Genomic DNA, 22,706 nt, shown 5'->3' with positions numbered 1-22,706 from the left:
TGACCCACTCTTCAAAGAAAATAAAGGGTGGGTGGGAGGGGCTTGTATACTTATTTATTTGACAAGTACTAGCAAATTTCGACCCATTTTCGACGATTTTCGAAATTTAACTAAATACTTTTTCTTGTAGATTTCGAGGACAGAAGTGACTTGCGGCCTCATTTCTTCGATAACCTTAACATTTTTTCCAGAACTAGATAATTAATTCAGTGCATTGAAATATCACAATTTTTAAAAAATTCAAAAAATTACTTATAGAAAGAAGATCTTGCGTCATTTTTGCAAGTAAGTGCATGTTTTCGAGTTCAGTTCGAATTGCAGAGGTTTTGTTCAGATTAAAGAGATATCGATTTCAACTAGCCTCTGTTCGGATTACTGGATGTTCGGATAATCGTGTGTTCGGATTATAGAGGTTATACTGTGAACTATTTTTCGATTTTTCAACTTCTGAATTTTTCATTTTTAAATGTTTCGTCTCTTAAATTTTACGATTATTTTTCGTAAAACTTAAACTTAGCCTCACCCACCCACCCGTTCTCTCATTTTTTTTTTATGAAATAAGAAATAAATCTTATAGAAAAGAGTATAACAAAAAAGTTACGATTAGTATTCAGGAGCAGAATGCATTTACATTTTCTAGACAACCGGTATATATAAAATAAAAGCAGAGGCGTATGGAACCTGGTGTTTACTTCATTTTTAAAAGCATATTCCCGATTTGCAGATGGTACCACTATCTCTGAAGTAATTTGAAAAAATCTCGGGGACTCCCTAGGGGTCTTACTTTTGAGGTATTTGAAAGAATCTCGAGAGCCCTTTGTGTGTGTTTTTTAAGTACATAGTTTGAAAATATCTCGAGAACCCCTTGTGTTTTGCTTTTGTGTTTGAAAGAAACTCGAGAAACATTATAGTAAAAAATGTGCTTTTTTGCCAAAATTTGGATTTCGGTGACTTAGCCACAGCCAACTCTAAATCAAAACGTTTTTGATCACACAACTTTGTCCGTTCGTTTGTGCTCGGGCTTACTTGGATTTTCGGTTATTGACCAGAACCGAGATGCCACGATCTGTGTTTATTCTCCACCAAAATATTCAAAGTTGTTGATTTTGTGACTGTTAAACTAAACAGTGTATTTGTTTCGTTTCAATGGTTAATCCCGCTGCTAAAAAATGCAACATATTTAATAAAGATTAAAGTAACAATGGTCTCTAAAAATACAGGAAGCATCATCTAAGCGCAAATAAGAGATAACATTACGTTGTGGAACTTTGATTTTTCATTTTGAAATTTGTGCTCAATGAGTACTGTTACGAAAATGTCTGCAAAAAACGAAATGGTGTTTTGCGTCATTATACTGGTACGTAAAAGTACTATTCATGCACGTCGTACTTAAATTATGATTTTAGGTGCAATTGGCGTTGGTACAAAGTGTGACAACTGACGAACCGGAAGACCTTTCAACATTCGTAAGTCTGTCATTTCTCAATTTTCACGTTGTTGTTGTTGTTTTTTTCCAAACAGATTAACTACCAGCCTGAAACACTACCAAAGTGTCCGCAAGGTTTCACCGAAACCAGTACCCTCTGTTACACCGTAAGCCAAGAATCCTCTTTTCCACCGCAGTGCCCATTTGAAAACGTCGTACCTTTCAATTCTTACGAACACATTTTGGAAAAAATCGATTTTCCGGTATGGTTGCCAGTTCAACGAGATCTCAGCAACGGTCTCGGATTTCTTCTGTGGATAGAACTCAGTAGCCGCTACAAGACTGTCTTCGACGACCCTTTCTTCTACACAGGTGGAATTAAGGGTAAAGATTGTCTTCTGTATCACAATCGTTCGCACGTCGAGGCGATTTCTTGCGAAAACGAACATAAAGGGATTTGTGCTTACGACAAACTGCGACAAAACCACAATCTTTGTGGTAATTGTGTTCAAAATACTTTAAATTATAAATCAGACTGTGTGTGCGTAGAGAGATACATTTCCACATATAGTAAGGCTGAGTTCTTGGAACCGTTTCAAAATAACGTTTATGATTTGTTAGAAAATGAAATGTGTACCATCGGTCTTGAAATAACTAAAAATGGTACTTATGTTTGGGCTAACTCTCAACTTGAACTAAACTATAGTTTTTGGGCTGCGAATGACAACAACACTGGTGATTACGTTGGTTTATCGCCAGCGGGTTGGATTTTAACAGAAGAACCGTTGGAATGTTCTTTAATTCAAAGACCAGCAGTTGAGACTCATCTTAGTTTAGAGTTAAGTGTCGATTATGTTAACTATGAACTAAAGTTGCAAATTTCGCAGTTTCCTGATTTGGATGATACACTAGTTTATTGCTTCACGGACGCTAGTTCTTTTTCTTTATTGTACCGCTATTCAAATTTAAATCTGACGTATCAATTTGATTTTACTATGGTTTACCAGTTGTCACCATTTGCTAACGCTTCTGGTAAATACTGGTGCGAAGTTGTTCGACCTTTCAATTTTAAAGTATCCACAAGCAATGTTGTACTTCTTCAAAATGACAAGTTTGTTGTTATTTTTCTTCTCACTTACTACAACGACATTAACCCGTTGGGTCCAGACGTTGTAGAATTAATCAAAGATTCGTTAAATTTCAGTTACTGCCCTTACAAAATTTCAAAGATTATAGACATCAATGAAGAAAAGAAAGAAATTTCTGTGAGAATCCACTTTACATGTGCACTTCTAACCTGTGTAGACGGAAATGTAACGGAAAGGAACGCAGAGGTGAGGACTTTGATATATAGCTTGTATACAAACTCCAGTAAAGGGAACCTTGAAATAATGAGCCTGTCGGTTGTGGATCACCAATTTCCATTTTCTGATCACTTTGCTTGGTTTGATTCATCTACTGATGAGAAAACATATTCCAGTCAATTATTCAATTTGTCAGAATCTGATACCGATTGTCATTTGATGTCAAAACTATCATCATCGATGGGAAGACCTAGTTCCATAGCAGACATACGTAGCAAAGAGGCTTTAGAAGAATTACTTCTTCTTTCACAAAACTATACAAATACTATTGCAATAGACGTTTACTTGATCTCTCAATACATGCGTGCAGAATGGATACACTTTGATGAATTTGATAATGTTGTCAACAATATTTTGAATGTTGATAAACACGTCTTGATGGAGGCAATTATCTTTCCTGCTACAGATATATGGTTCAATCTAACCGATCCATCAGAAGAAAGTTTTTATGACCAAACACTGCTTCAAACCAAGTTAGATATAGACGCTGTAGAAAACAATGGATGCGAATTGGTCCTAGTTGAAAACCACGAAACTTTTATTACAAATAAAAAATTAATACTTTTTCCTAATACACAACCTAGAAATGCTGCTCTTATAAATCATTCGGAATCACCGAAATCAGCAAACATGATAATTTTTTTCAACGACATTTTTTTTAATGACATGCTTGTTTCTCAATCAGGACATGTCATAAAATCTGTGGGAGAGTTTACAATTCAAAACGTGTTCTTAACAGATTTAAAGGTTTTTCAGGGTGAAACTTATGATCATAAATGTGCGCACTGGACTAATGATTGGCAAAATATTGTATCTTCCTGGGAATTTGGATTTGCTTGTCATTTTCCGAAAAGTAATTATTTTGCTTCAATGGATCAAACCACTTTCGAAAGAACAACGCACACTTTGGAGCAAATAGCAGAGTGTGACAATACGTGTGATGACGAAGAAATCATGTCAATTCTTTATCAAATATCAAACAGATATACTGAGTTTACTTCGGAAGATGTAACCCTTTTTGGAAACGCTTTAAAAAAGGTTAGTTTAAACGAACTGCTTTTGCACAGGATTGATACCATCATACACAATTTTAAAAAAATTGATAGTGAGGTACTATCAAAGAGTCAAGTCACAGAAGCTGGTGCCGAAGACAATGTTTATTACAACTACAACGTACTGCTAATGCGGTATTACAACATGATGTACCACAAGCTTGCTGATAATGACGTTACTCACTTTTTTTGTACTATAAAACAAGGGTGTGCTGGTATTGCATTCAACGGTGAAGAACTAAAAATTATTGAAAATGGCGCGGTTCTCCGTGAAGAATGCAAAAATTGTCTTGCTGTGGTTAAAGTGCAAACTGATTTGACTATAGATGAGCAACTAGTTCTTATGGTGAAAAAAACTTCCGATGACAATCACACACTTACTGTTAAAGTGCCTAAAATTTTTGCAAATTCTTCTATTACTATTTTAGTTTATTATCAAGTGAATTCAACGATTACAGGGGCAGCTGAATGCTTCTATCATTCTTATGATGGAGTTGAAAATAATAATCACTTCTGGGAAAAGGCTGCGAAAAAAGAGTTTTATTCTCATATACGATGCGAAGTGAGCGATAGCAGCCATTTTGTTATAACTCTAGTGGATTCAGTACAGAGTACGTTAACAAATCTACTAAAATCAAAGAGCTATCCTTTTGAAAAATTATCAATTCTGCATGCTATATCAAATGCATATGACGAATTCAATTCGATTGAGCTACCTCTGGTTGCTCAAATTTTGAATCATGTAAGTTATAGTAAAAAATATGTTAATTTAGAAGATTTGACCAAAGTTATTAGCAACTTACAAAAAATCGATAAGGATGTGATAGTAGGAAGCAGCATAGATTCAATTTTGAACTATACAGACATCATCATCCAAAACAATATACACAATTATGATAATTTTTTAAATATCGCAGATGATTTTATTATTGTCGTCAACGATGTTAAGAATGCTGGTTTTAGTGGACTAGTACTCTTAAATGACAAAATACAGATCTTAAATATGGTTCTGTAACGACACAACATTTATTAAAATTTGAAAACTTTTATAGTGCTTTGGTACTTAGCCCAGAACTAAAACAACAGATCGAAGAAGAAACAAATGATACAAAAATTGCAATCAAAGTGTTCCTCAAAAACAGTTTGTTTAATGCTGAAGACAACAATCAAATCAATAGTGTAATCTTCGACGTTATCCTTTCTGACAATATAACGACTTTTAAAGGACCCATTTCAGTTTATCACAGACCAGATAAACAGAAATCTAGAAAAGTGTGCGCTTACTGGTCGTATGATGCGTCCAGAAATGTTTCCGGATTTTGGAAGGAAGACCACGGTGCTAAAAAAGGTTCTCCTTTGATTCAATGCGACTATTTTCAGAGCAGAAATTTTGCTTACTTTTCTGACCAAAACGTGACGAACAATTTGGTTGAAATATTTCAGTCTGATGACCCCCCAAATGAAATTTTGGAAACGCTGACGAATCTTTCATCTAACTATGACCAATTCAATTCTAATGATGTTGTTCTTGTCGGTGCGGTTTTTAAGAAGATTAGTGACAGCGACAACGTCAGTTTAGAAAGTTTGAGTGAAGTTGTCAGCAATCTACAAAAAATTGATAGGGCAGTACTGGAAAAAAGTCAAGACAACGATAACGGTACGGATATTATTTTACACTATATTCAGGTCATTATGAAGAACCAGGAATATGTACCTGGCATGCAACCCATAAAAACAGACAACTTTGTTGCCTACATTACCGATTTAAATGATACCAATTTCTGCTCTCTTCTATTATTCGAAAATGGTTCAGTGGGAATTTTGAACGATTCGGTCAAGCCGGAAGATCTTCACAAAAGTGTTAGTAGTGCTATAATTTTAACCCCTGAATTGAAAACTCAAATAACAGACACCCAAGACACAAAAGTAATAGTCAATGTGTTCTTCAAAGATGTTCTGTTTAACGAAAAACAGTCCACAGAGTCCAAGAATGTTAGCAAAATTTTCGATCTTCTCCTTCCAGACTTTTCGGGTAATCTATCGGGACCCATCCAAGTGTTTCACAAACTGGAGGGAACAGACCAAAATTGCTCCCACTGGGACTACAACGTCCCCGCTAACATCTCTGGTTTTTGGCAACTCGACAACAAAGCCTTGGAATTTGGGTCGTTTGTTGTGTGTAAGTTTTGGCACGCAACCCATTTCGCCCAACTCTTTTTCCCTCAAGGTACGTACTCTAAAATTTTGGACTGGTTCACATACGTTACTATTTTGTCTGCAAGCTGCTACACCCTCATCATGGTATTTGCAGTTGTAAACAAATTTTGGAGGAAACGAGTCGAGAATAAAATTTTGTTCAATTTCGTTCTGTGTGGGTTATGCTTGACGGTTGCGTTTTACACGTCGAGTGGTTTTTCTGATCGCAATCTGTGTCTTGTGCTTGGATTTATCTTACATTATTTGGTTTTGGCACAGTTTTCTTGGATGCTGGTCATCGCCTTTTTCCAGTATCAGCGCTTTGTGCTTATTCTTCCTAGACAGTATACTCATATCGTGCTAAAAACTTGCTTGGTAGGGTGGGTGTGTCCAATCGTCATCCCAGTAACTACTGTTTTAGTTAGTGGTACTGGTTGCTATACGGAAATTGGTGGTCTTTGCTATCTCTCCGGTCTTGAATTATACTTGGCAATTTGGCTTCCCGGTGCCGTTGTTATTGTATCCAACATTATCATTTTCTCTTTCATTGTGTACAAAATTTGTTTTGATAAACTTCCTTTCGTTCGTTTCGGTGGTACCGAAGCTACGTACCACACGCGTCTTTTTATATTTTTGTTTTTTGATTTAGGGTTAATTTGGGTTTTTGGATTTTTCACGAAATTTAATGTGGTGCCTGCAGTGATATTTGACATTTTGGTGAGTTCTCAAGGGTGTGTTATATTTCTTTTTTTTGTGATGCTGAACAAACACAAGCGTAGGAACTAGATGTAACTAGATTTAGACAAAGTCCTATTTCTTATAGTTGTAAATAATGGACCTAAGTATATATTTTTTATATAAAAGTGGATATTTAAGATTTGTACAAAAACTGAGAAAATTTTGATCTATGGAGCTTAATAATAGTTTTAAATAGTTTTGACATGTCTGTGAGATCCGTGAAGTTGACTCCACAATGTAAAATATTTCCCTAAATTTACTATAAAAAATTAGTAGGTTATTTGTAAGTATTTGTAAGTCAAGTTTAATAATTTGTACGTAATATGTTTATCTGCCATTAATTAATTTTTATGTCGGGGCTAAATTCCCTAGTTTTCTAAAAATGATTTTTTTTGTCGTAATATTTTCTATAACATTTGTAAGTATTTGTAAGCTGCATTTTATAACTTCTAAGCGCCATATCAATCTACAATTAATTAGTCAAGTGAGCTAAGTTCACGGAAGCCTCAACGTTAGTCCAAAATGATGTTTTTGTTTTACTTTTAATTTGTATAACATTTGTAAGTATGTATTTGTAAGCTGAGTTTTGTAATTTGTAAGTGCCATATTTACCCATAATTAATTAATCAACATGTGAGGGCTATAGGGTCGCAGGAGCCTTCACTCTCATCAAAAAAGATGTCTTTCTTTTATTAACAATTTATTTGTAAGTATTTTAGAATTTGAAAGTACCACTTTCACTGGTAATGATTATAACATTACATAGAGCATTACAAATATAAACTTACACACACACATTTAAAAGATTTTCAAAATTCATTTTTAATACAAAGGTCACCTAAATAAAGTTTCAAAAATTATAAATGAAAATAATATCTTTTATTGATAAATCAATAACTAGGTAGGTAGCGACAAAATATATTACAGCATAAAAACAATTTTAATTTACAATTTTTATGTCGGGCTTGCATATTTTGTAATAGTGTAACACGTAATGCGGAATCCTGATAGGGCAATGTTATTTACTATGCATAAAAATAAAAAATAACAAGTTGATTTATTTACAAAAAATAAAAATTATAGAAACTTAAATTACCAAAACGTTTTACAGTATTCACTGTTCTGTACTACATAATACGTATATGTAGACATATTATACTAATACATTAAATTGTGTATATAAAAGCATGTACAATATATAACTGGTCACTCGAGACAGTTCTGACCTTTTTACATAACTTATCACTAGTTATCACATTTTTCCCACGCTCCGTTATTTCTCCTACATAGGCAACAGTATTGTTACATTATTTTAGGATTCGGTGTGTTTATTCTCCACCAAAATATTTAAAATTGTTGATATTGTGACAATTAAACTAAATGGTCTATTTGTTTCGTTTCAATTGTTAATCCCGTTGCGAAAAAATGCAACATATTTAATAAAGATTAAATTAACAATGGTCTCTAAAAATACAGGAAACAAAATCTACGCGCAAATAAGAGATAACATTACGTTGTGGAACTTTGATTTTTCATTTTGAAATTTGTAGTCAATGAGTACAGTTACGACAATGTCTGAAAAAAACGAAATGGTGTTTTGCCTCGTTATGTTGGTACGTAAATGGTACTATTCATACACGTCGTACTTAAGTTATAATTTTAGCTACAATTGGTGTTGGTACAAAGCGTGACAACTGACGTACCGGAAGACCTTTCAACATTTGTAAGTTTGTCATTTCTCAATTTTCACGTTGTTCTTGGTTTTATTCTCGAAACAGATTAACTACCAACCTGAAACACTACCAAAGTGTCCGCAAGGTTTCACCGAAACCAGTACCCTCTGTTACACCGTAAGCCAAGAATCCTCTTTTCCACCGCAGTGTCCATTTGAAAACGTCGTACCTTTCGATTCTTACGAACACATTTTGGAAAAAATCGAATTTCCGGTATGGTTGCCAGTTCAACGAGATCTCAGCAACGGTCTCGGATTTCTTCTGTGGATGGAACTCAGTAGCCGCTACAAGACTGTCTTCGACGACCCTTTCTTCTACACAGGTGGAATTAAGGGTAAAGATTGTCTTCTGTATCACAATCGTTCGCACGTCGAGGCGATTTCTTGCGAAAACGAACATAAAGCGATTTGTGCTTATGAGAAACAGCCAAAAAACCACAATCTTTGTGGTTACTGCCTTCCAGCGACTTATTGTAAGTACGAACACAGAGAGATTTGTTCTTCCGACATACTGCCAAAAAACCACACTCTTTGTGGTAATTGCGTTCAAAGTACTTTAAATTATAAATCAGGCTGTGTGTGCGTAGAGAGACAAAATTCCACATATACTAACGCTGAGTTCCTGGAACCGTTTCAAAATAATGTTTATGATTTGTTAGAAAATGAAACATGTGCCATCGGTCTTGAAAAAACTGAAAATGGTACTTATGTTTGGGCTAACTCTCAAGTTCAACTAAACTATAGTTTTTGGGCTGCGAATGACAATAACACTGGTGATTACGTTGGTTTATCGCCAGCGGGTTGGATTTTAACAGAAGAACCCTTGGAATGTTCTTTAGTTCAAAAACAGGTAAAGAAGACTTACCCTAGTTTAGAACTAGATGTTGATTCTGTTAATTATGAACTAAAATTGCATATTTCGAAATTTTCTGATCTGCGTCATCTCGACTCTGATACACTAGTTTATTGCTTCACGGACGCGAGTTCTTTCTCTTTATTGTACCGCTATTCAAAATTAAACTTGACGCATAAATCTCCCTATACTATGAATTACCAGTTGTCACCGTTTCCTAACGCTTCTGGTAGATACTGGTGCGAAGGTGTCCGATCTTTCGATCTAAAAGTAGTCACAAGCAATGTTGTACTTCTTCAGAATGACAAGTTTGTTGTTATTTTTCGTCTCACTTACCACGACATTAACCCGTTAGGTCCAGAGGTTGTAGAATTAATTAAAGATTCGTTAAACTTCAGTTACTGTCCTTACAAAATTTCAAAGATTGTGGACATCAATGAAGAAAAGCAAGAAATTTCTGTGAGAGTCCACTTTAGATGTGCACTCCTCACTTATATAGACGGAAATGTAACGGAAACGAACGCAGAGGTGAGAACTTTGATATATAGCTTGTATACAAACTCCAGTAAAGCGAACCTTGAAATAATGAGTCTGTGGGCCGTGGATTATCAACTTCCATTTTCTGATCACTTTGCTTGGCTTGAATCTTCTGCTGATGAGAAAACGCATTTCAGTGAATTATTCAGTTCGTCAGAAATTGATACCAATTGTTCTTTGATGCCAAAACTATCATCATCGACGGAAGATTTTGTTTCCATCATAGACGAACGTGACAAAGAGGCTTTACTAGACTTACTTCTTATTGCAGAAAACTATGCAAATTTTAATGCAATGGACGTTTACTTGATCTCTCAACTTATGCGTGCAGAATGGACACACTTTGATGAATTTGATAACGTTGTCAACAATATTTTGAAAGTCAATAAACACGTCTTAATGGATGCAATAGCCTTTTCTTCTACAGATATATGGTTCAATGCAACCGATTATTCAAACGAAAGCTCTTATGACCAAACACTGCTTCAATTCAAGTTTGATGAAGACGCTATAGAAAACAATGGATGCGAATTGGTCCTAGCTGAAAACCACGAAACGTTTATTACAAAGAAAAAATTAACAATTTTTCCTAATACACAACCTAGAAATGCTGCTCTTATTAATCGCTCGGAATCACCGAAATCAGCAAATATGATAATTTTTTTCAACGACATTTTTTTTAATGACATGCTACTTTCTCCATCAAGAGATGTCATAAAATCTGTGGGAGAGTTTGCAATTCAAAACGTGTTTTTGACAGATTTAAATGTTTTTAACATTGAAATTTTTAAAGGTAAATGCATGCACTGGACTAATAATTGGCAAAATAATGTATCTTCCTGGGAATTTGGTTTTGCTTGTCATTTTCCGAAAAGTAATTATTTTGCTTCAATGTATCAAACTACTTTCGATAGAACAACGCACACCTTGAAGCAAATAGCAGAGTGTGACAGTACTTGTGATGACGAGGAAATCATGTCAATACTTTATCAAATATCAAACAGATATACTGAGTTTACTTCGGAAGATGTGACCCTTTTTGGAAACGCTTTAAAAAAGGTTAGTTTAAATGAACTGCTTTTACACAGGATTGATACCATCATCCACAATTTTAAAAAAATTGATAGTGAGGTATTATCAAAGAGTCAAGTCACAGAAGCTGGTGCCGAAGACAATGTTTATTACAACTACAACGTACTGCTAATGCGGTATTACAACATGATGTACCACAAGCTTGCTGATAATGACGTTACTTACTTTTTTTGTGCCATAAAACAAGGGTGTGCTGGTATTGCATTCAACGGTGAAGAACTAACAATTATTGAAGATGGCGCGGTTCTCCGTGAAGAATGCAAAAATTGTCTTGCTGTGGTTAAAGTGCAAACTGCTTTGACTGTAGATGAGCAACTAATTCTTATGGTGAAAAAAACTTCCGATGACTATCACACACTTACTGTTAAAGTGCCTGAAATTTTTGCAAATTCTTCTATTACTATTTTAGTTTATTATCAAGTGAATTCAATGATTCCAGGGGCAGCTGAATGCTTCTATCATTCTTATGATGGAGTTCAAAATAATAACCACTTCTGGGGAAAGGCTGCGAAAACAAAGTTTTATTCTCATATACGATGCGAAGTGAGCGGCAGCAGCCATTTTGTTATAACTCTAGTGGATTCAGTGAAGACTACGTTAACAAATCTACTAAAATCAAAGAGCTATCCTTTTGAAAAATTATCAATTCTGCATGCTATATCAAATGCATATGATGAATTCAATTCGACTGAGCTACCTCTGGTTGCTCAAATTTTGAGTCATGTAAGTTACAGTAAGAAATATGTTAATTTAGAAGATTTGACCAAAGTTATTAGCAACTTACAAAAAATTGATAAGAATGTGATAGTAGGAAGCAGCACAGATTCAATTTTGAACTATACAGACATCATCATCCAAAACAATATACACAGTTATGATAATTTTTTGAATATCGCAGATGACTTTATTATTGTTGTCAAACATGTTAAGAATGCTGGTTTTAGTGGACTAGTACTCTTAAATGACAAAATACAGATCTTAAATGGTTCTGTAACGACAGAAGATTTATTAAAATTTGAACATTTTTATAGTGCTTTGGTACTTAGCCCAGAACTAAAACAACAGATCGAAGAAGAAACAAATGATACAAAAATTGCAATCAAAGTGTTCCTCAAAAACAGTTTGTTTAATGCTGAAGACAACAACCAAATCAATAGTATAATCTTCGACGTTCTCCTTTCTGACAATATAACGACTTTTAAAGGACCCATTTCAGTTTATCACAGACCAGATAAACAGAAATCTAGAAAAGTGTGCGCTTACTGGTCGTATGACGCGTCCAGAAATGTCTCCGGATTTTGGAAGGAAGACCACGGTGCTAAAAAAGGTTCTCCTTTGATTCAATGCGACTATTTTCAGAGCAGAAATTTTGCTTGCTTTTCTGACCAAAACGTGACGAACAATTTGGATGAAATACTTAAGTCTGATGACCCCCCAAATGAAATTTTGGAAACGCTGACGAACCTTTCGTCTAACTATCACCAATTCAATTCTAAAGATGTTGTTCTTGTCGGTCAGGTTTTCAAAAAGATTAGTGACAGCGACAACGTCAGTTTAGAAAGTTTGAGTGAAGTTGTCAGCAATCTACAAAAAATTGATAGGGCAGTACTGGAAAAAAGTCAAGACAACGATAACGGTACGGATATTATTTTACACTATATTCAGGTCATTATGAAGAACCAGGAATATGTACCTGGCATGCAACCCATAAAAACAGACAACTTTGTTGCCTACATTACCGATTTAAATGATACCAATTTCTGCTCTCTCGTATTATTCGAAAATGGCTCAGTGGGAATTTTGAACAATTCGGTCAAGCCGGAAGATCTTCACAAAAATGTTAGTAGTGCTATAATTTTAACCCCTGAACTGAAAAATCAAATAACAACAGACACCCAAGACACAAAAGTAATAGTCAATGTGTTCTTCAAAGATGTTCTGTTTAACGAAAAAGGGTCCACACAGACCAAACAAGTTAGCAAAATTTTCGACCTGCTCCTTCCAGACTTTTCGGGTAATCTATCGGGACCCATCCAAGTGTTTCACAAACTGGAGGGAACAAACCAAAATTGCTCCCACTGGGACTACAACGTCCCCGCTAACATCTCTGGTTTTTGGCAATTCGACAACAAAGCCTTGGAATTTGGCTCGTTTGTTGTGTGTAAGTTTTGGCACGCAACCCATTTCGCCCAACTCTTTTTCCCTGAAGGTACGTACTCTAAAATTTTGGACTGGTTCACATACGTTACTATTTTGTCTGCAAGCTGCTACACCCTCATCATGGTATTTGCAGTTGTAAATAAATTTTGGAGGAAACGAGTCGAGAATAAAATTTTGTTCAATTTTGTACTGTGTGGGTTATGCTTGACGGTTGCGTTCTACATGTCGAGTGGCTTTTCTGACCGCAGTCTGTGTCTTGTGCTTGGATTTATCTTGCATTATTTTGTTTTGGCACAGTTTTCTTGGATGCTGGTCATCGCCTTTTTCCAGTATCAGCGCTTTGTGCTTATTCTTCCTAGACAGTATACTCATATCGTGCTAAAAACTTGCTTGGTAGGGTGGGTGTGTCCAATCGTCATCCCGGTAACTACTGTTTTAGTTAGTGGTACTGGTTGCTATACGGAAATTGGTGGTCTTTGCTACCTCTCTGGTCTTGAATTATACTTGGCAATTTGGCTTCCCGGTGCTGTTGTTATTGTATCCAACATTATCATTTTCTCTTTCATTGTGTACAAAATTTGTTTTGATAAACTTCCTTTCGTTCGTTTCGGTGGTACCGAAGCTACGTACCACACGCGTCTTTTTATATTTTTGTTTTTTGATTTAGGGTTAATTTGGGTTTTTGGATTTTTCACGAAATTTAATGTGGTACCTGCAGTGATATTTGACATTTTGGTGAGTTCTCAAGGGTGTGTTATATTTCTGTTTTTTGTGATATTGAACAAAAACATTAAACAGGGTCTAAAGCGTAGAAACTAGATGTAACTAGATTTACACAAAGTCCTATTTCTTATAGATGTAAATATATATAGTTTTAAATTGTTTAGACATCTCTGTAGCGTTATTGAATCTTCTTTGTGTCATATACGGCGTGATTAGAAATGACTGAGTCTGTTGGCAATCCTGGATTTTTGTCAGCTGTCAAGATTGACAGATTGTTGACATTTTTAATTTGCAACATATCTGTCACACAATTACTTCCAGTATGCCAACATAACCACAAGAAAAGTTGACAACTTGGTTTAAAAAATACTCAGTCATTTCTGATCACGCGGTACTTGTCAATAAACACACCTTTGTTGATATAGTGTTAATTAAACGTTGTCGACGTTAAAGTGACGTTTTTAGTGGGACAAGCAACCACTAAAATTAATTCGGTCACATTTTAACGTCGAAACAACGTTACATTTTTTTAACGGACCTGTGTAACTTTAACCATTAAATAAAGTCTCATATGCACCCTCTGATCCACTTTCAGCCCATATTTTCCCCGTCGACCTGACTCGCAATGTACACACTCAAAAATAACAACGCCACTTTCCTCAAGTGTTTACCAAATCAAGCCAAGATTATCTCCCCTCGAACCCAGCAACAGTAGCAACCCTGATCCAACAGGTGTCTCCCGAAACCCAAAACCCACAACAACACGGCCTTATCGCGACCATCGGATCCAATCGCTGGAAAACTGTCACGAAATACCATCGGTAAAGGCGCCCTTTGTTCGCGATGCTCCACCAACAATGGGGATGAACTCGTAAGGTTAATAGAGAGATTGAATATCGGCCGATTTGTATCACAATATGTTACATAATAAGGGCAGCGCCTAGGGCTTATCAGATCGCCGTGGAGACCGCAGCTCCCACGCAACTCAACCCCTGTTTAAGGGTGAACAGGTACGTTTGAGCTTGAGGCCGATCAAAGATTCGATATTTTTACGGGGGTTGGTTTGTTTAATTGAAGGATTGAGACAGGTAGGGCGAGGGTGGACGGAAATCGATATGTGGGACACAAGAAGGCGAATATCTGATGTGTGGTGTTTAGATAGTCGAGGTACACAGAGGTACGGTGGGTTGCCTATAGAGTTGTAACAAATTGATTGAATTAAATACTGTAGAGGGTAACGCTCATTAACGTAAACAAAATAGAAACAGTTGTTAGAAAATGGGTCAGTTTTTGCATTAATGGAATCGTGAAATACCACTAGACGGATTAAAGATAGAAATTTCGCAGGAAGCTTTGGTCAGCGAAACCGTATCTCGTCCGGTTTTATCCAAATCAGGATCTGCTGCCGACATTGACTGGTGGCGGTGAAAAAATCCCGCCGGACATCAGCACGGACACTATAATACGCTCCTGCGAAATAAATCGCGCACCGTATTCCTGCGATCATTTTTAAAAGTTTTCTGCCAGCGGCAGTGGTTATTGAAATTATCCTCGTTTTTCAGATTCAGATTTGAGATTTATGTTTTGCGCCCGACTGATCCGTGATGGTGGAGAATGTGTATTGTTCAGTTTTTATTATATTTAAAATTAATCCGCTCTCGGTACGGTTTTCCTCATTTTTTTATTTCCGCGTGGCGCGGGTTTTCAGCTGTGGCCATTGTAAATAAATTATTGCCCTGCAGGAGCCATAAATCAGGAGAGGAGATCAGGATTGTGAGAGGATGTGTGGAAAAATTAATTCTTTGGTTGCTTTGTGGCGCGAACAAAGGGGCTTAATGGGGATAGGTAAGGGAAGGATTGGGATGGATGGATTGTAGGGAATATTCAACGCGAGCGTTAGTAAAGTTTCGAAAAATTAATGACGTTGTTTCGGAATTTTGCTGAGTAATTCTTGATGGAAGTGAAAAGTTGGTCGAAGGTTATTTCGACAAACTTCTTTGAGAAATTATAAAAAAATGGGATTTTTATTTTCTAATAACCGCTATAAAGTAAAAACTAGTGGCGTACATACTTAACAGTTTCTTTAGTTTATCGATTTGCAATTTTTCGATTCGGTTTTAATTTTCTTTATTTTTCCACTTTTTCGGTTTCCCAATTTTCTGATTAAATAATTTTTTCTTTTTAAAATGTTAAATTTTGGGGTTTTCAATTTTAACTTTGTACTTTTTGATTTTCAATTTTTCGATTTTTCAGTTTTCATTTCTTCAGTTTTCGATTTGAATTTTTTGTTTCGGTTTTGTTTTTTTTTGTTTTTTCAATTTTTCAAAGTTTCAGTGTTCTGACTTTTCTTTTTATTAATGCAAGATTTTTCATTTTTGGATTTTTTAATATTTTTGTTTGCTATTTTTCGATTTAAAATTTTTCGATTTTTCAACTTTTAGATGTTTGAATTTTTCGTTTTTTCAGTTTGAGATTATTCAGTTTCTCGATTTTCCAATTTTAAGTTTCTTCAATTTTTGATTGGCAATTTTTCTAGTTTTCAGTTTAAATACTAAATAGTAATAATCATAATTTTTAAAATTTTTCACTTTTTCAGTTTGACAATTTTAGAATTTTTCCAAATTTCAGTTACAAGACTTTAAAACTTTTTCTTTTATTCAAGTTTAAATTTTTCGGTTTTTCAATTTTCCGATTTTTTTGGTTTCTCAAGTTTTCAAATTTTAATTTTTCAATTTTTCGTTTCGGTTTCTTTTTGTTTTCATTTTTTTAATGATTCGATTTTATAATTTTTTCTTTCCCAATTTTAATTCTTCACTTTTTCGATTTGTGATTTTGCTATTTTTCATTTTTTTGTTTTTTCTATTTTTAGATTTTGCAATTTTTCGATTTAAAATTTCTGGAGTTTTCAGTTTTTTCTTTAATTATTTACTTCTTCAAATTTTCGATTTGTAATTTTTGGTTTCGATTTTTTATTTTCTTTATTATTTGTTGTTTTTTCAATTTCAATCTTTTCAATTGTTCCAGTTGCAATCTTTTTAATTCTTCAATTTTACGTATGAGTGTCTTCGAGTTTTCACTTTATAATTTGTCAATTTTTAGATTTTGCAATTCTGGAGTTTTCAATATTTAATTTTTCAGTTTCTAGATTTTTCAATTTTTCATTTCGTTTTATTTTCTTTTTGTTTTTGGTGTTCTGATTTTCAAATTTTTCTTTTTTCATAGTGAAATTTTTCATTTCTTCAATTTTAGATTTTTCAGTTTTTTGTTTCTTTCATTTTTGATTTGCAATTTTTCTAGTTTTTGTTTGAAATATGTACTATTAATTACAATTATAATTTTTCAATTTTCCGATTTTAGAATTTTCCATTTTTCAATCACTAGTTTTTCAATTTTTAATTTTTCAGTTTCTCGATTTTCCACTCTTTCAATTTTGCAATTTGTCGTTTTTTCAGGTTTTCGATTTTTCAAATTTTTTTGATTTTTTAGTTATTTGATTTAAAATTTTTCAGTTTTTCAACTTTTCGAATAAAAAAAATAATAAAAAAAATCCGAAATTGTAAAATTGAAAAATCAAAATGAAAAAACGAAAAAGTATAAAATGAAAACTTTGTAAAATCTAAAAATTATGAAATTGAAAAATCGAAAAATTAAGGAACTGAAATAGAAAATCAAAGATTAAAACTTTGAAAAATTCAGTAAACAAAAAATTGTGTATAGAATCGAGAAAATGAAATAATAAAATGAAAAACAAATGTCAAGAACTTGAAAAATTGAAAAATCCAAAAATTGCAAAAATTGCAAGAAACGAAATATTAAAAAATCTGGAAGTTGAGAAATTGTAGAATTGAAGAAATTTAAAATTTTTCAGTTTTTCTATTTTTCCAATTTATTTTAGTTTCTCAAGTTTTCAAATTTTAATTTTTCAATTTTTCGATTTGCAATTTTTAGTTCCGGTTTTTTATTTTGTTTTTTCAGTTATATTTTTTGAATTTTTCCACTTGCAATTTTTGAATTTTTAATCTATTTTTTTCTTCAATTTTACAGTATGTATCTCAGATTTATTTCAATTTTAAAATTTCTAGTTTTCGATTTTCAAATTTTGGATGTTTCAATTTTTCAAATTTTCATTTCTTCAGTTTTTTAATTTGCAACTTTTTGTTTCGGTTTTTTATTTTCTTAATTTTTTTCTCTTTTTTAATGTTCCAAATTTTCTTTTTCATTGTAAAATTTTTCAATTTTTTGTTTCTTAGTGTTCATTTTAAATATGTAGTATTAATTATAATTTTTCAATTTTCCGGTTTTAGATTTTTTCCATTTTTTAATCACTAGATTTTAAAACCTTTTCATTTATTCGATTTTTCAGCTTTTCGATTTTTAATTTTTCAATTTCTCGATATTTACTTTTTTTTAATTTTTATTTATTTTTCAATGTTACAGTTTCGATTGGCTTCGTTTTTTTTCTTTCCAATTTTTCGATTCATTAATTTTTTTCGATTTTTAATTTTTCAATGTTTCAAATTTTCGTTTCTGCAATTCTTCGATTTAAAATTTTTAGATTTTTCAACTTTTCGAATAAAAAAATTAAAAAATTCCGGAACAGTAAAACTGAAAAATCAAAAATGAAAAAACGTAAAATGAAAAATGCAAAAAGGAAAAAGTATGAAATGAAAATTTTGTAAAATCTAAAAATTATGAATTTGAAAAACTGAAAAATCGAAAAACATTAAAAACTAAGAAACTTAAAGATTAAAAAAATGCAAAATTGAAAAAACGACCAGTATTGTAAAATCAAAATATAGTAAATTAAAGAAATGGCAAAATCGAGTAATGGAAAACCAAAAATTGTAAAACCGAAAAAACTAAAAATTGGAAAATTATTTATATGTATTTAAAACTTTTTCATTTATTCATGTTTAAATTTTTCAGTTTTTCAATTTTCCAATTTTTCGATTTTTCAATTCAAGATTGAAACTTTGAAAAATTGAGTAAACAAAAAATTGTGTATAGAATCGAGAAAATGAAAATAAGAAATGGAGAAAATGAAAAATAAATATCAAGAAAAATTGAAAAATCCAAAAATTAAAAACCGAAAAACTAAAAAATCAAAAAATCAAAAATTATGATGACCAAAAATTGCAAAATTGGAAAATTGCAAGAAATGAAAAATTGAAAAATTTGGAAGTTGCGAAATTGAAAAATTGAAGAAATTTCAAAATTTTCAGTTTATCTATTTTCCAATTTTTTCAGTTTCTCAAGTTTTCAAATTTTAATTTTTCAATTTTTCGTTCAGGTTTTTTTACTGTCTTTATTTTTTCACTTATTCGATTTTTCAATGTTTCAATTTTATAATTTTTCATTTCTCAGTTTTTTCCATTTTTAGATTTTGCAATTTTTCAATTTTTTAATTTTTCACTTCTTCAAACTTCAATTTGCAATTTTTGGTTTACGTGTTTTATTTTCTTTATTGTTATTTGTTCATATTTATTTAATCTCTTCAAGTTTTCAGTTTTCTAACTTATGAATGTTTCAGTTTTTAGATTTTGCAATGTTCTGATTTGCAATTTCACAAATTTTCAACATTTAATTTTTCAATTTCTACATTTTTCAATTTTTCATTTTTTTCCTATTTCAGTGTTCTGGTTTTCCAAGTTTTCTTTTTTCATTGTCAAAATTTTCAATTTTTTGATTTGCAATTTTTCCGTTTCGAATTTTTCATTTTTCAATTTTATAATTTTTAGTTTCTCGATTTTTCAATTTTTTGTTTCTTCCATTTTTATTTGCAAGTTTTCTAGTTTTCGTTTTAAATATTAGTATTAATTATAATTATAATTTTTCAATTTTCCGATTTTAGAATTTTTCCATTTTTCAATCACTGGATTTTAAAACTCTTTCATTTATTCGATTTTTCAGTTTTTCGATTTTTAATTTTTCTATTTTTCTATTTTTCAGTGTTACCGTTTTTCCATTGGATTCGTTTTTTCTTCTTTCCAATTTTAAGTTTCTCGATTTTTAGTTTTTCAGTGTTTCAGTTTTTCATTTATTCAATTCTTCAATTTACAGTTTTTCGATTTTGTAATTTTCGTTTTTTCAGTTTTTCGATTTTTCATATTTTTCCGATCCTTAATTTTTCGATTTAAAATTGTTCGGTTTTTCAACTTTTCGAATAAAAAAAATGGAAAAATTGCAAAACTGTGAAATTGAAAAACCAAAAATGAAAAAACAAACAGTATATAAAATGAAAACTTAGAAAAATTTAAAAACCATGAACTTAAAAAATTGAAACAACGAAAAACATTAAAAACTAGAAAACTTAAAAATCGAAAAAGTGCAAAATCAAAAAAAAAAGAAACATGTAAAATTGAAATAATGAAAATTAAAGATCTAAAAATTGCAAAAATAAAAAAAATAGAAAATTAAGGAATTAAAATAAAAAACCAAAAATTGAAACTTCGAAAAATTGAGGAAACAATGAAAAATTGTGATATCAAAAAATTGGTCGAAGGTACATAAACCCAGATTTTTTGGAAAATTATGACTTGACTTTAGGAATTTAATTTTTTTCTATGATAACTTTTATATGGTAAAATAAAGGTATGTATGTAATGTTAAAGTAAATATACCTAAGTGAGTTTTCTATTCAAAATTTTGTGATGACGTCATCGATATTTTCGCAAAGAGACGTATATTATCAGTCTGGACAGATGCAATGTAATAATAATAATAAGAATACTGATTTTCAAATTTTCGGAAAAATGGAGTGCGTTGTTCTTGATTTAATTAATAAAATAAACTACCGCCTTCATTAATTTTTTGACTCACCCTGTATAAATAATTCTAAAAACTCATTGCATTGATTAACCACAAGTATAGAGTTACAATTTTTGCATATTTCAGAGAGGATTTAATAAGCAAAATTTTGAAATGACGTCATCAATTTTTGGGAGAGGATAAACGACTAAATTTTGATTAATAATTTACCGTGATTACGACAACCTTAAAACGTTTGCAAGAATTCAGAGTATTCGGATTTGCAGTTTAAAATTAAATTGGAAAATGCTAACAGACAGACAGACTGACAGACGACAGACATACGGAAACGGGAGACCACTTTTAACTTACGCTCCGGAAGTAAAAACAGAATTATTGTGTCTTCATATTTTCCTTCACAGACTGTTTATATCTGTTAGGAAGAATTACGTCAACTTTCAAGAATGTAAATTTTGTTTTACAATGGAAATTGATTATTTGATTAACCACAATGAAAGCCCGACTATTATTTCTTATTATTCGCAGTGACTTAAGTATAGCATTGGAGTTCTTGTGCCTTATAATTAATTTCTACATGATGCACGAGAATCCGCTATATTGGGTATATAAACGGAAATCCAATCAAACAAGCACAAGTCTGAAAAGAAAAGAACGACGATGAAATGTGTTGTAAGTACCGACATTAATTTTATTAAAATTAATTATATGCTCAAAATGAGATAATTTTAATTTATTTATTTTAGCTTCTCTTAGTAGTAGCCTTTGGAGCGGTTGCCTACTCTCAGTACCCCCTCCCTTACAACGTCCCCAATTTCCCCAACCGCAACTTCAGACCCCCCGGTCCTGGTAACATAGTGGAGGGCAGCTACACCTTCATCGACCCCAATGGTAAAAAACAGACCGTCCGTTACTCCTCTGATGGTCAAAACGGCTTCACCACCGTCGTCCAACAACCAACGGAACCCCCTAAACCCAAAACCAAGAAGAAGGACAAAAAGAAGGACGATAAAGACGACGATAAGAACCAAGATAGCACCACCACTGCGTCTCCCGATGAAGACGGCACAACCGAAGAACCAAAAAGCAGTGACAAAGAAGACGAAAAAGAAGACAAAAAGGAAGATCCCGAAAAAAACGTGCGTTATGTTCCTGTTCCCGTTTACCCTCCAGTTCTGGGGAGTCGGTCCGCTTTTCCATCCCAGCCACCCTTTGCGCCCTACGGTAATTTTCTCCCTCGTACCCCTTACGCTTTTTCTTCCGGTTTTGGTTTTGGACGCTAGAAAAATGAAGAACGCCAAAAACAACTAAATAAATCTTGTTTTTCAAATTTAATTGGACTTTTTTTCAACTGAAAATCAAATTCGTGATAAACTTGTTGCTACTAAAACAGAGATAAGACTTATGCAAAACTATTGTGGTTTTTAAAAATATTTATTTAAGAGTGTGATAAAGCTGACCCCCAGTCGGAAGTCTTAAGGGAAGGCGAATGACTCCCAGTATCAGCTTTCGCGTTTTTTCTTTATTCCAATTTTTCGATTCATTTCTCGGTTTTTAGTATTTTAATGTTTCAAATTTTCGTTTCTTCAATTTTTCTATTCGCAATTTTTCGCTTCGGTTTTTTCTTTTCTTTTCTTCTTTATTTTTACAATGTTTCGATTTTGCATTTTTCCATATTGCAGTTTCATGAGGTTTTAATTTTTTCTCAATTTTCAGATTTTTCAATTTTTCCGTTCTTCAATATTTCTTCATTTTTTTAATTTGCAATTTTTGTTTCAGATTTCTATTTTCTTTATTTTTTCAATTGTTTGGTTTTTCAGTTCGGATTTTCTAATTTTTCTTTTTTTCAGTGTGGAATTTTTCAGTTTTTAAGACGTTCTCATTTATTCGATTTTTCAATTGTTCGAATTTTAATTTTTCACTTTTTCGATTTTTCAATGTTTTTCAACTTTACAATTTTGACGATTCTATAATTTTTCGATTTTACAATTTTTAGGCTTTCAATTTTTCGCTTTCGCGTTTTTTCTCCATTCCAATTTTTCTTTTCACATCTCGGTTTTTAGTATTT

At 32.6% G+C, this 22,706-nt stretch overlaps 3 protein-coding genes across 6 annotated transcripts in view; 2 read left to right on the top strand and 1 right to left on the bottom strand.

Annotated features, from left to right (window-relative positions):
- LOC135124177 (doublesex- and mab-3-related transcription factor A2-like) overlaps positions 1 to 22,706 on the bottom strand; it is a 105,475-nt gene that overhangs the window by 53,229 nt on the left and 29,540 nt on the right. The gene's annotated exons all lie outside the window — the stretch shown is intronic.
- On the top strand, positions 1,267 to 14,462 carry LOC135124176 (uncharacterized). Of its 4 annotated transcripts, none has more exons than XM_064049066.1 (3): positions 1,267 to 1,357; positions 1,407 to 1,466; positions 8,555 to 14,462. In XM_064049066.1, exons 1-3 carry the CDS (start codon positions 1,298 to 1,300, stop codon positions 13,967 to 13,969), a joined length of 5,535 nt encoding a protein of 1,844 aa, XP_063905136.1. In that variant the 5' UTR covers positions 1,267 to 1,297; the 3' UTR covers positions 13,970 to 14,462. The 4 variants fall into 4 exon arrangements, with proteins under 4 accessions (XP_063905136.1, XP_063905137.1, XP_063905134.1 ...); XM_064049067.1 differs by lacking the exon at positions 8,555 to 14,462 and adding an exon at positions 1,522 to 5,626; XM_064049064.1 differs by lacking the exon at positions 1,407 to 1,466 and adding an exon at positions 8,440 to 8,499 and having other exon boundaries at positions 1,276 to 1,357.
- On the top strand, positions 21,174 to 21,921 carry LOC135124663 (uncharacterized). The gene is made up of 2 exons (XM_064049896.1): positions 21,174 to 21,310; positions 21,385 to 21,921. The coding sequence occupies exons 1-2, from the start codon at positions 21,299 to 21,301 to the stop codon at positions 21,919 to 21,921; spliced, it is 549 nt and encodes a 182-aa protein (XP_063905966.1). The 5' UTR covers positions 21,174 to 21,298.

This window comes from Zophobas morio, unplaced genomic scaffold (assembly GCF_036711695.1).
Source record: "Zophobas morio isolate AGI-343-1 ecotype UQ-CSIRO unplaced genomic scaffold, CSIRO_AGI_Zmor_V1 ptg000007l, whole genome shotgun sequence".
Lineage (NCBI taxonomy): Eukaryota > Metazoa > Arthropoda > Insecta > Coleoptera > Tenebrionidae > Zophobas > Zophobas morio.
This window is presented reverse-complemented; position numbering and strand designations above follow the sequence as displayed.

What these genes read in the sequence shown, in the direction of transcription:
- LOC135124176 (XM_064049066.1), top strand. Translation starts at nt 1,298, where the DNA reads ATGAGTACTGTTACGAAAATGTCTGCAAAAAACGAAATGGTGTTTTGC. An exon ending in TGTTTTGCGTCATTATACTG is followed by an intron (nt 1,358 to 1,406) that starts GTACGTAAAAGT and finishes TTATGATTTTAG; the next exon opens with GTGCAATTGGCGTTGGTACA. An exon ending in CGGAAGACCTTTCAACATTC is followed by an intron (nt 1,467 to 8,554) that starts GTAAGTCTGTCA and finishes TTCTCGAAACAG; the next exon opens with ATTAACTACCAACCTGAAAC.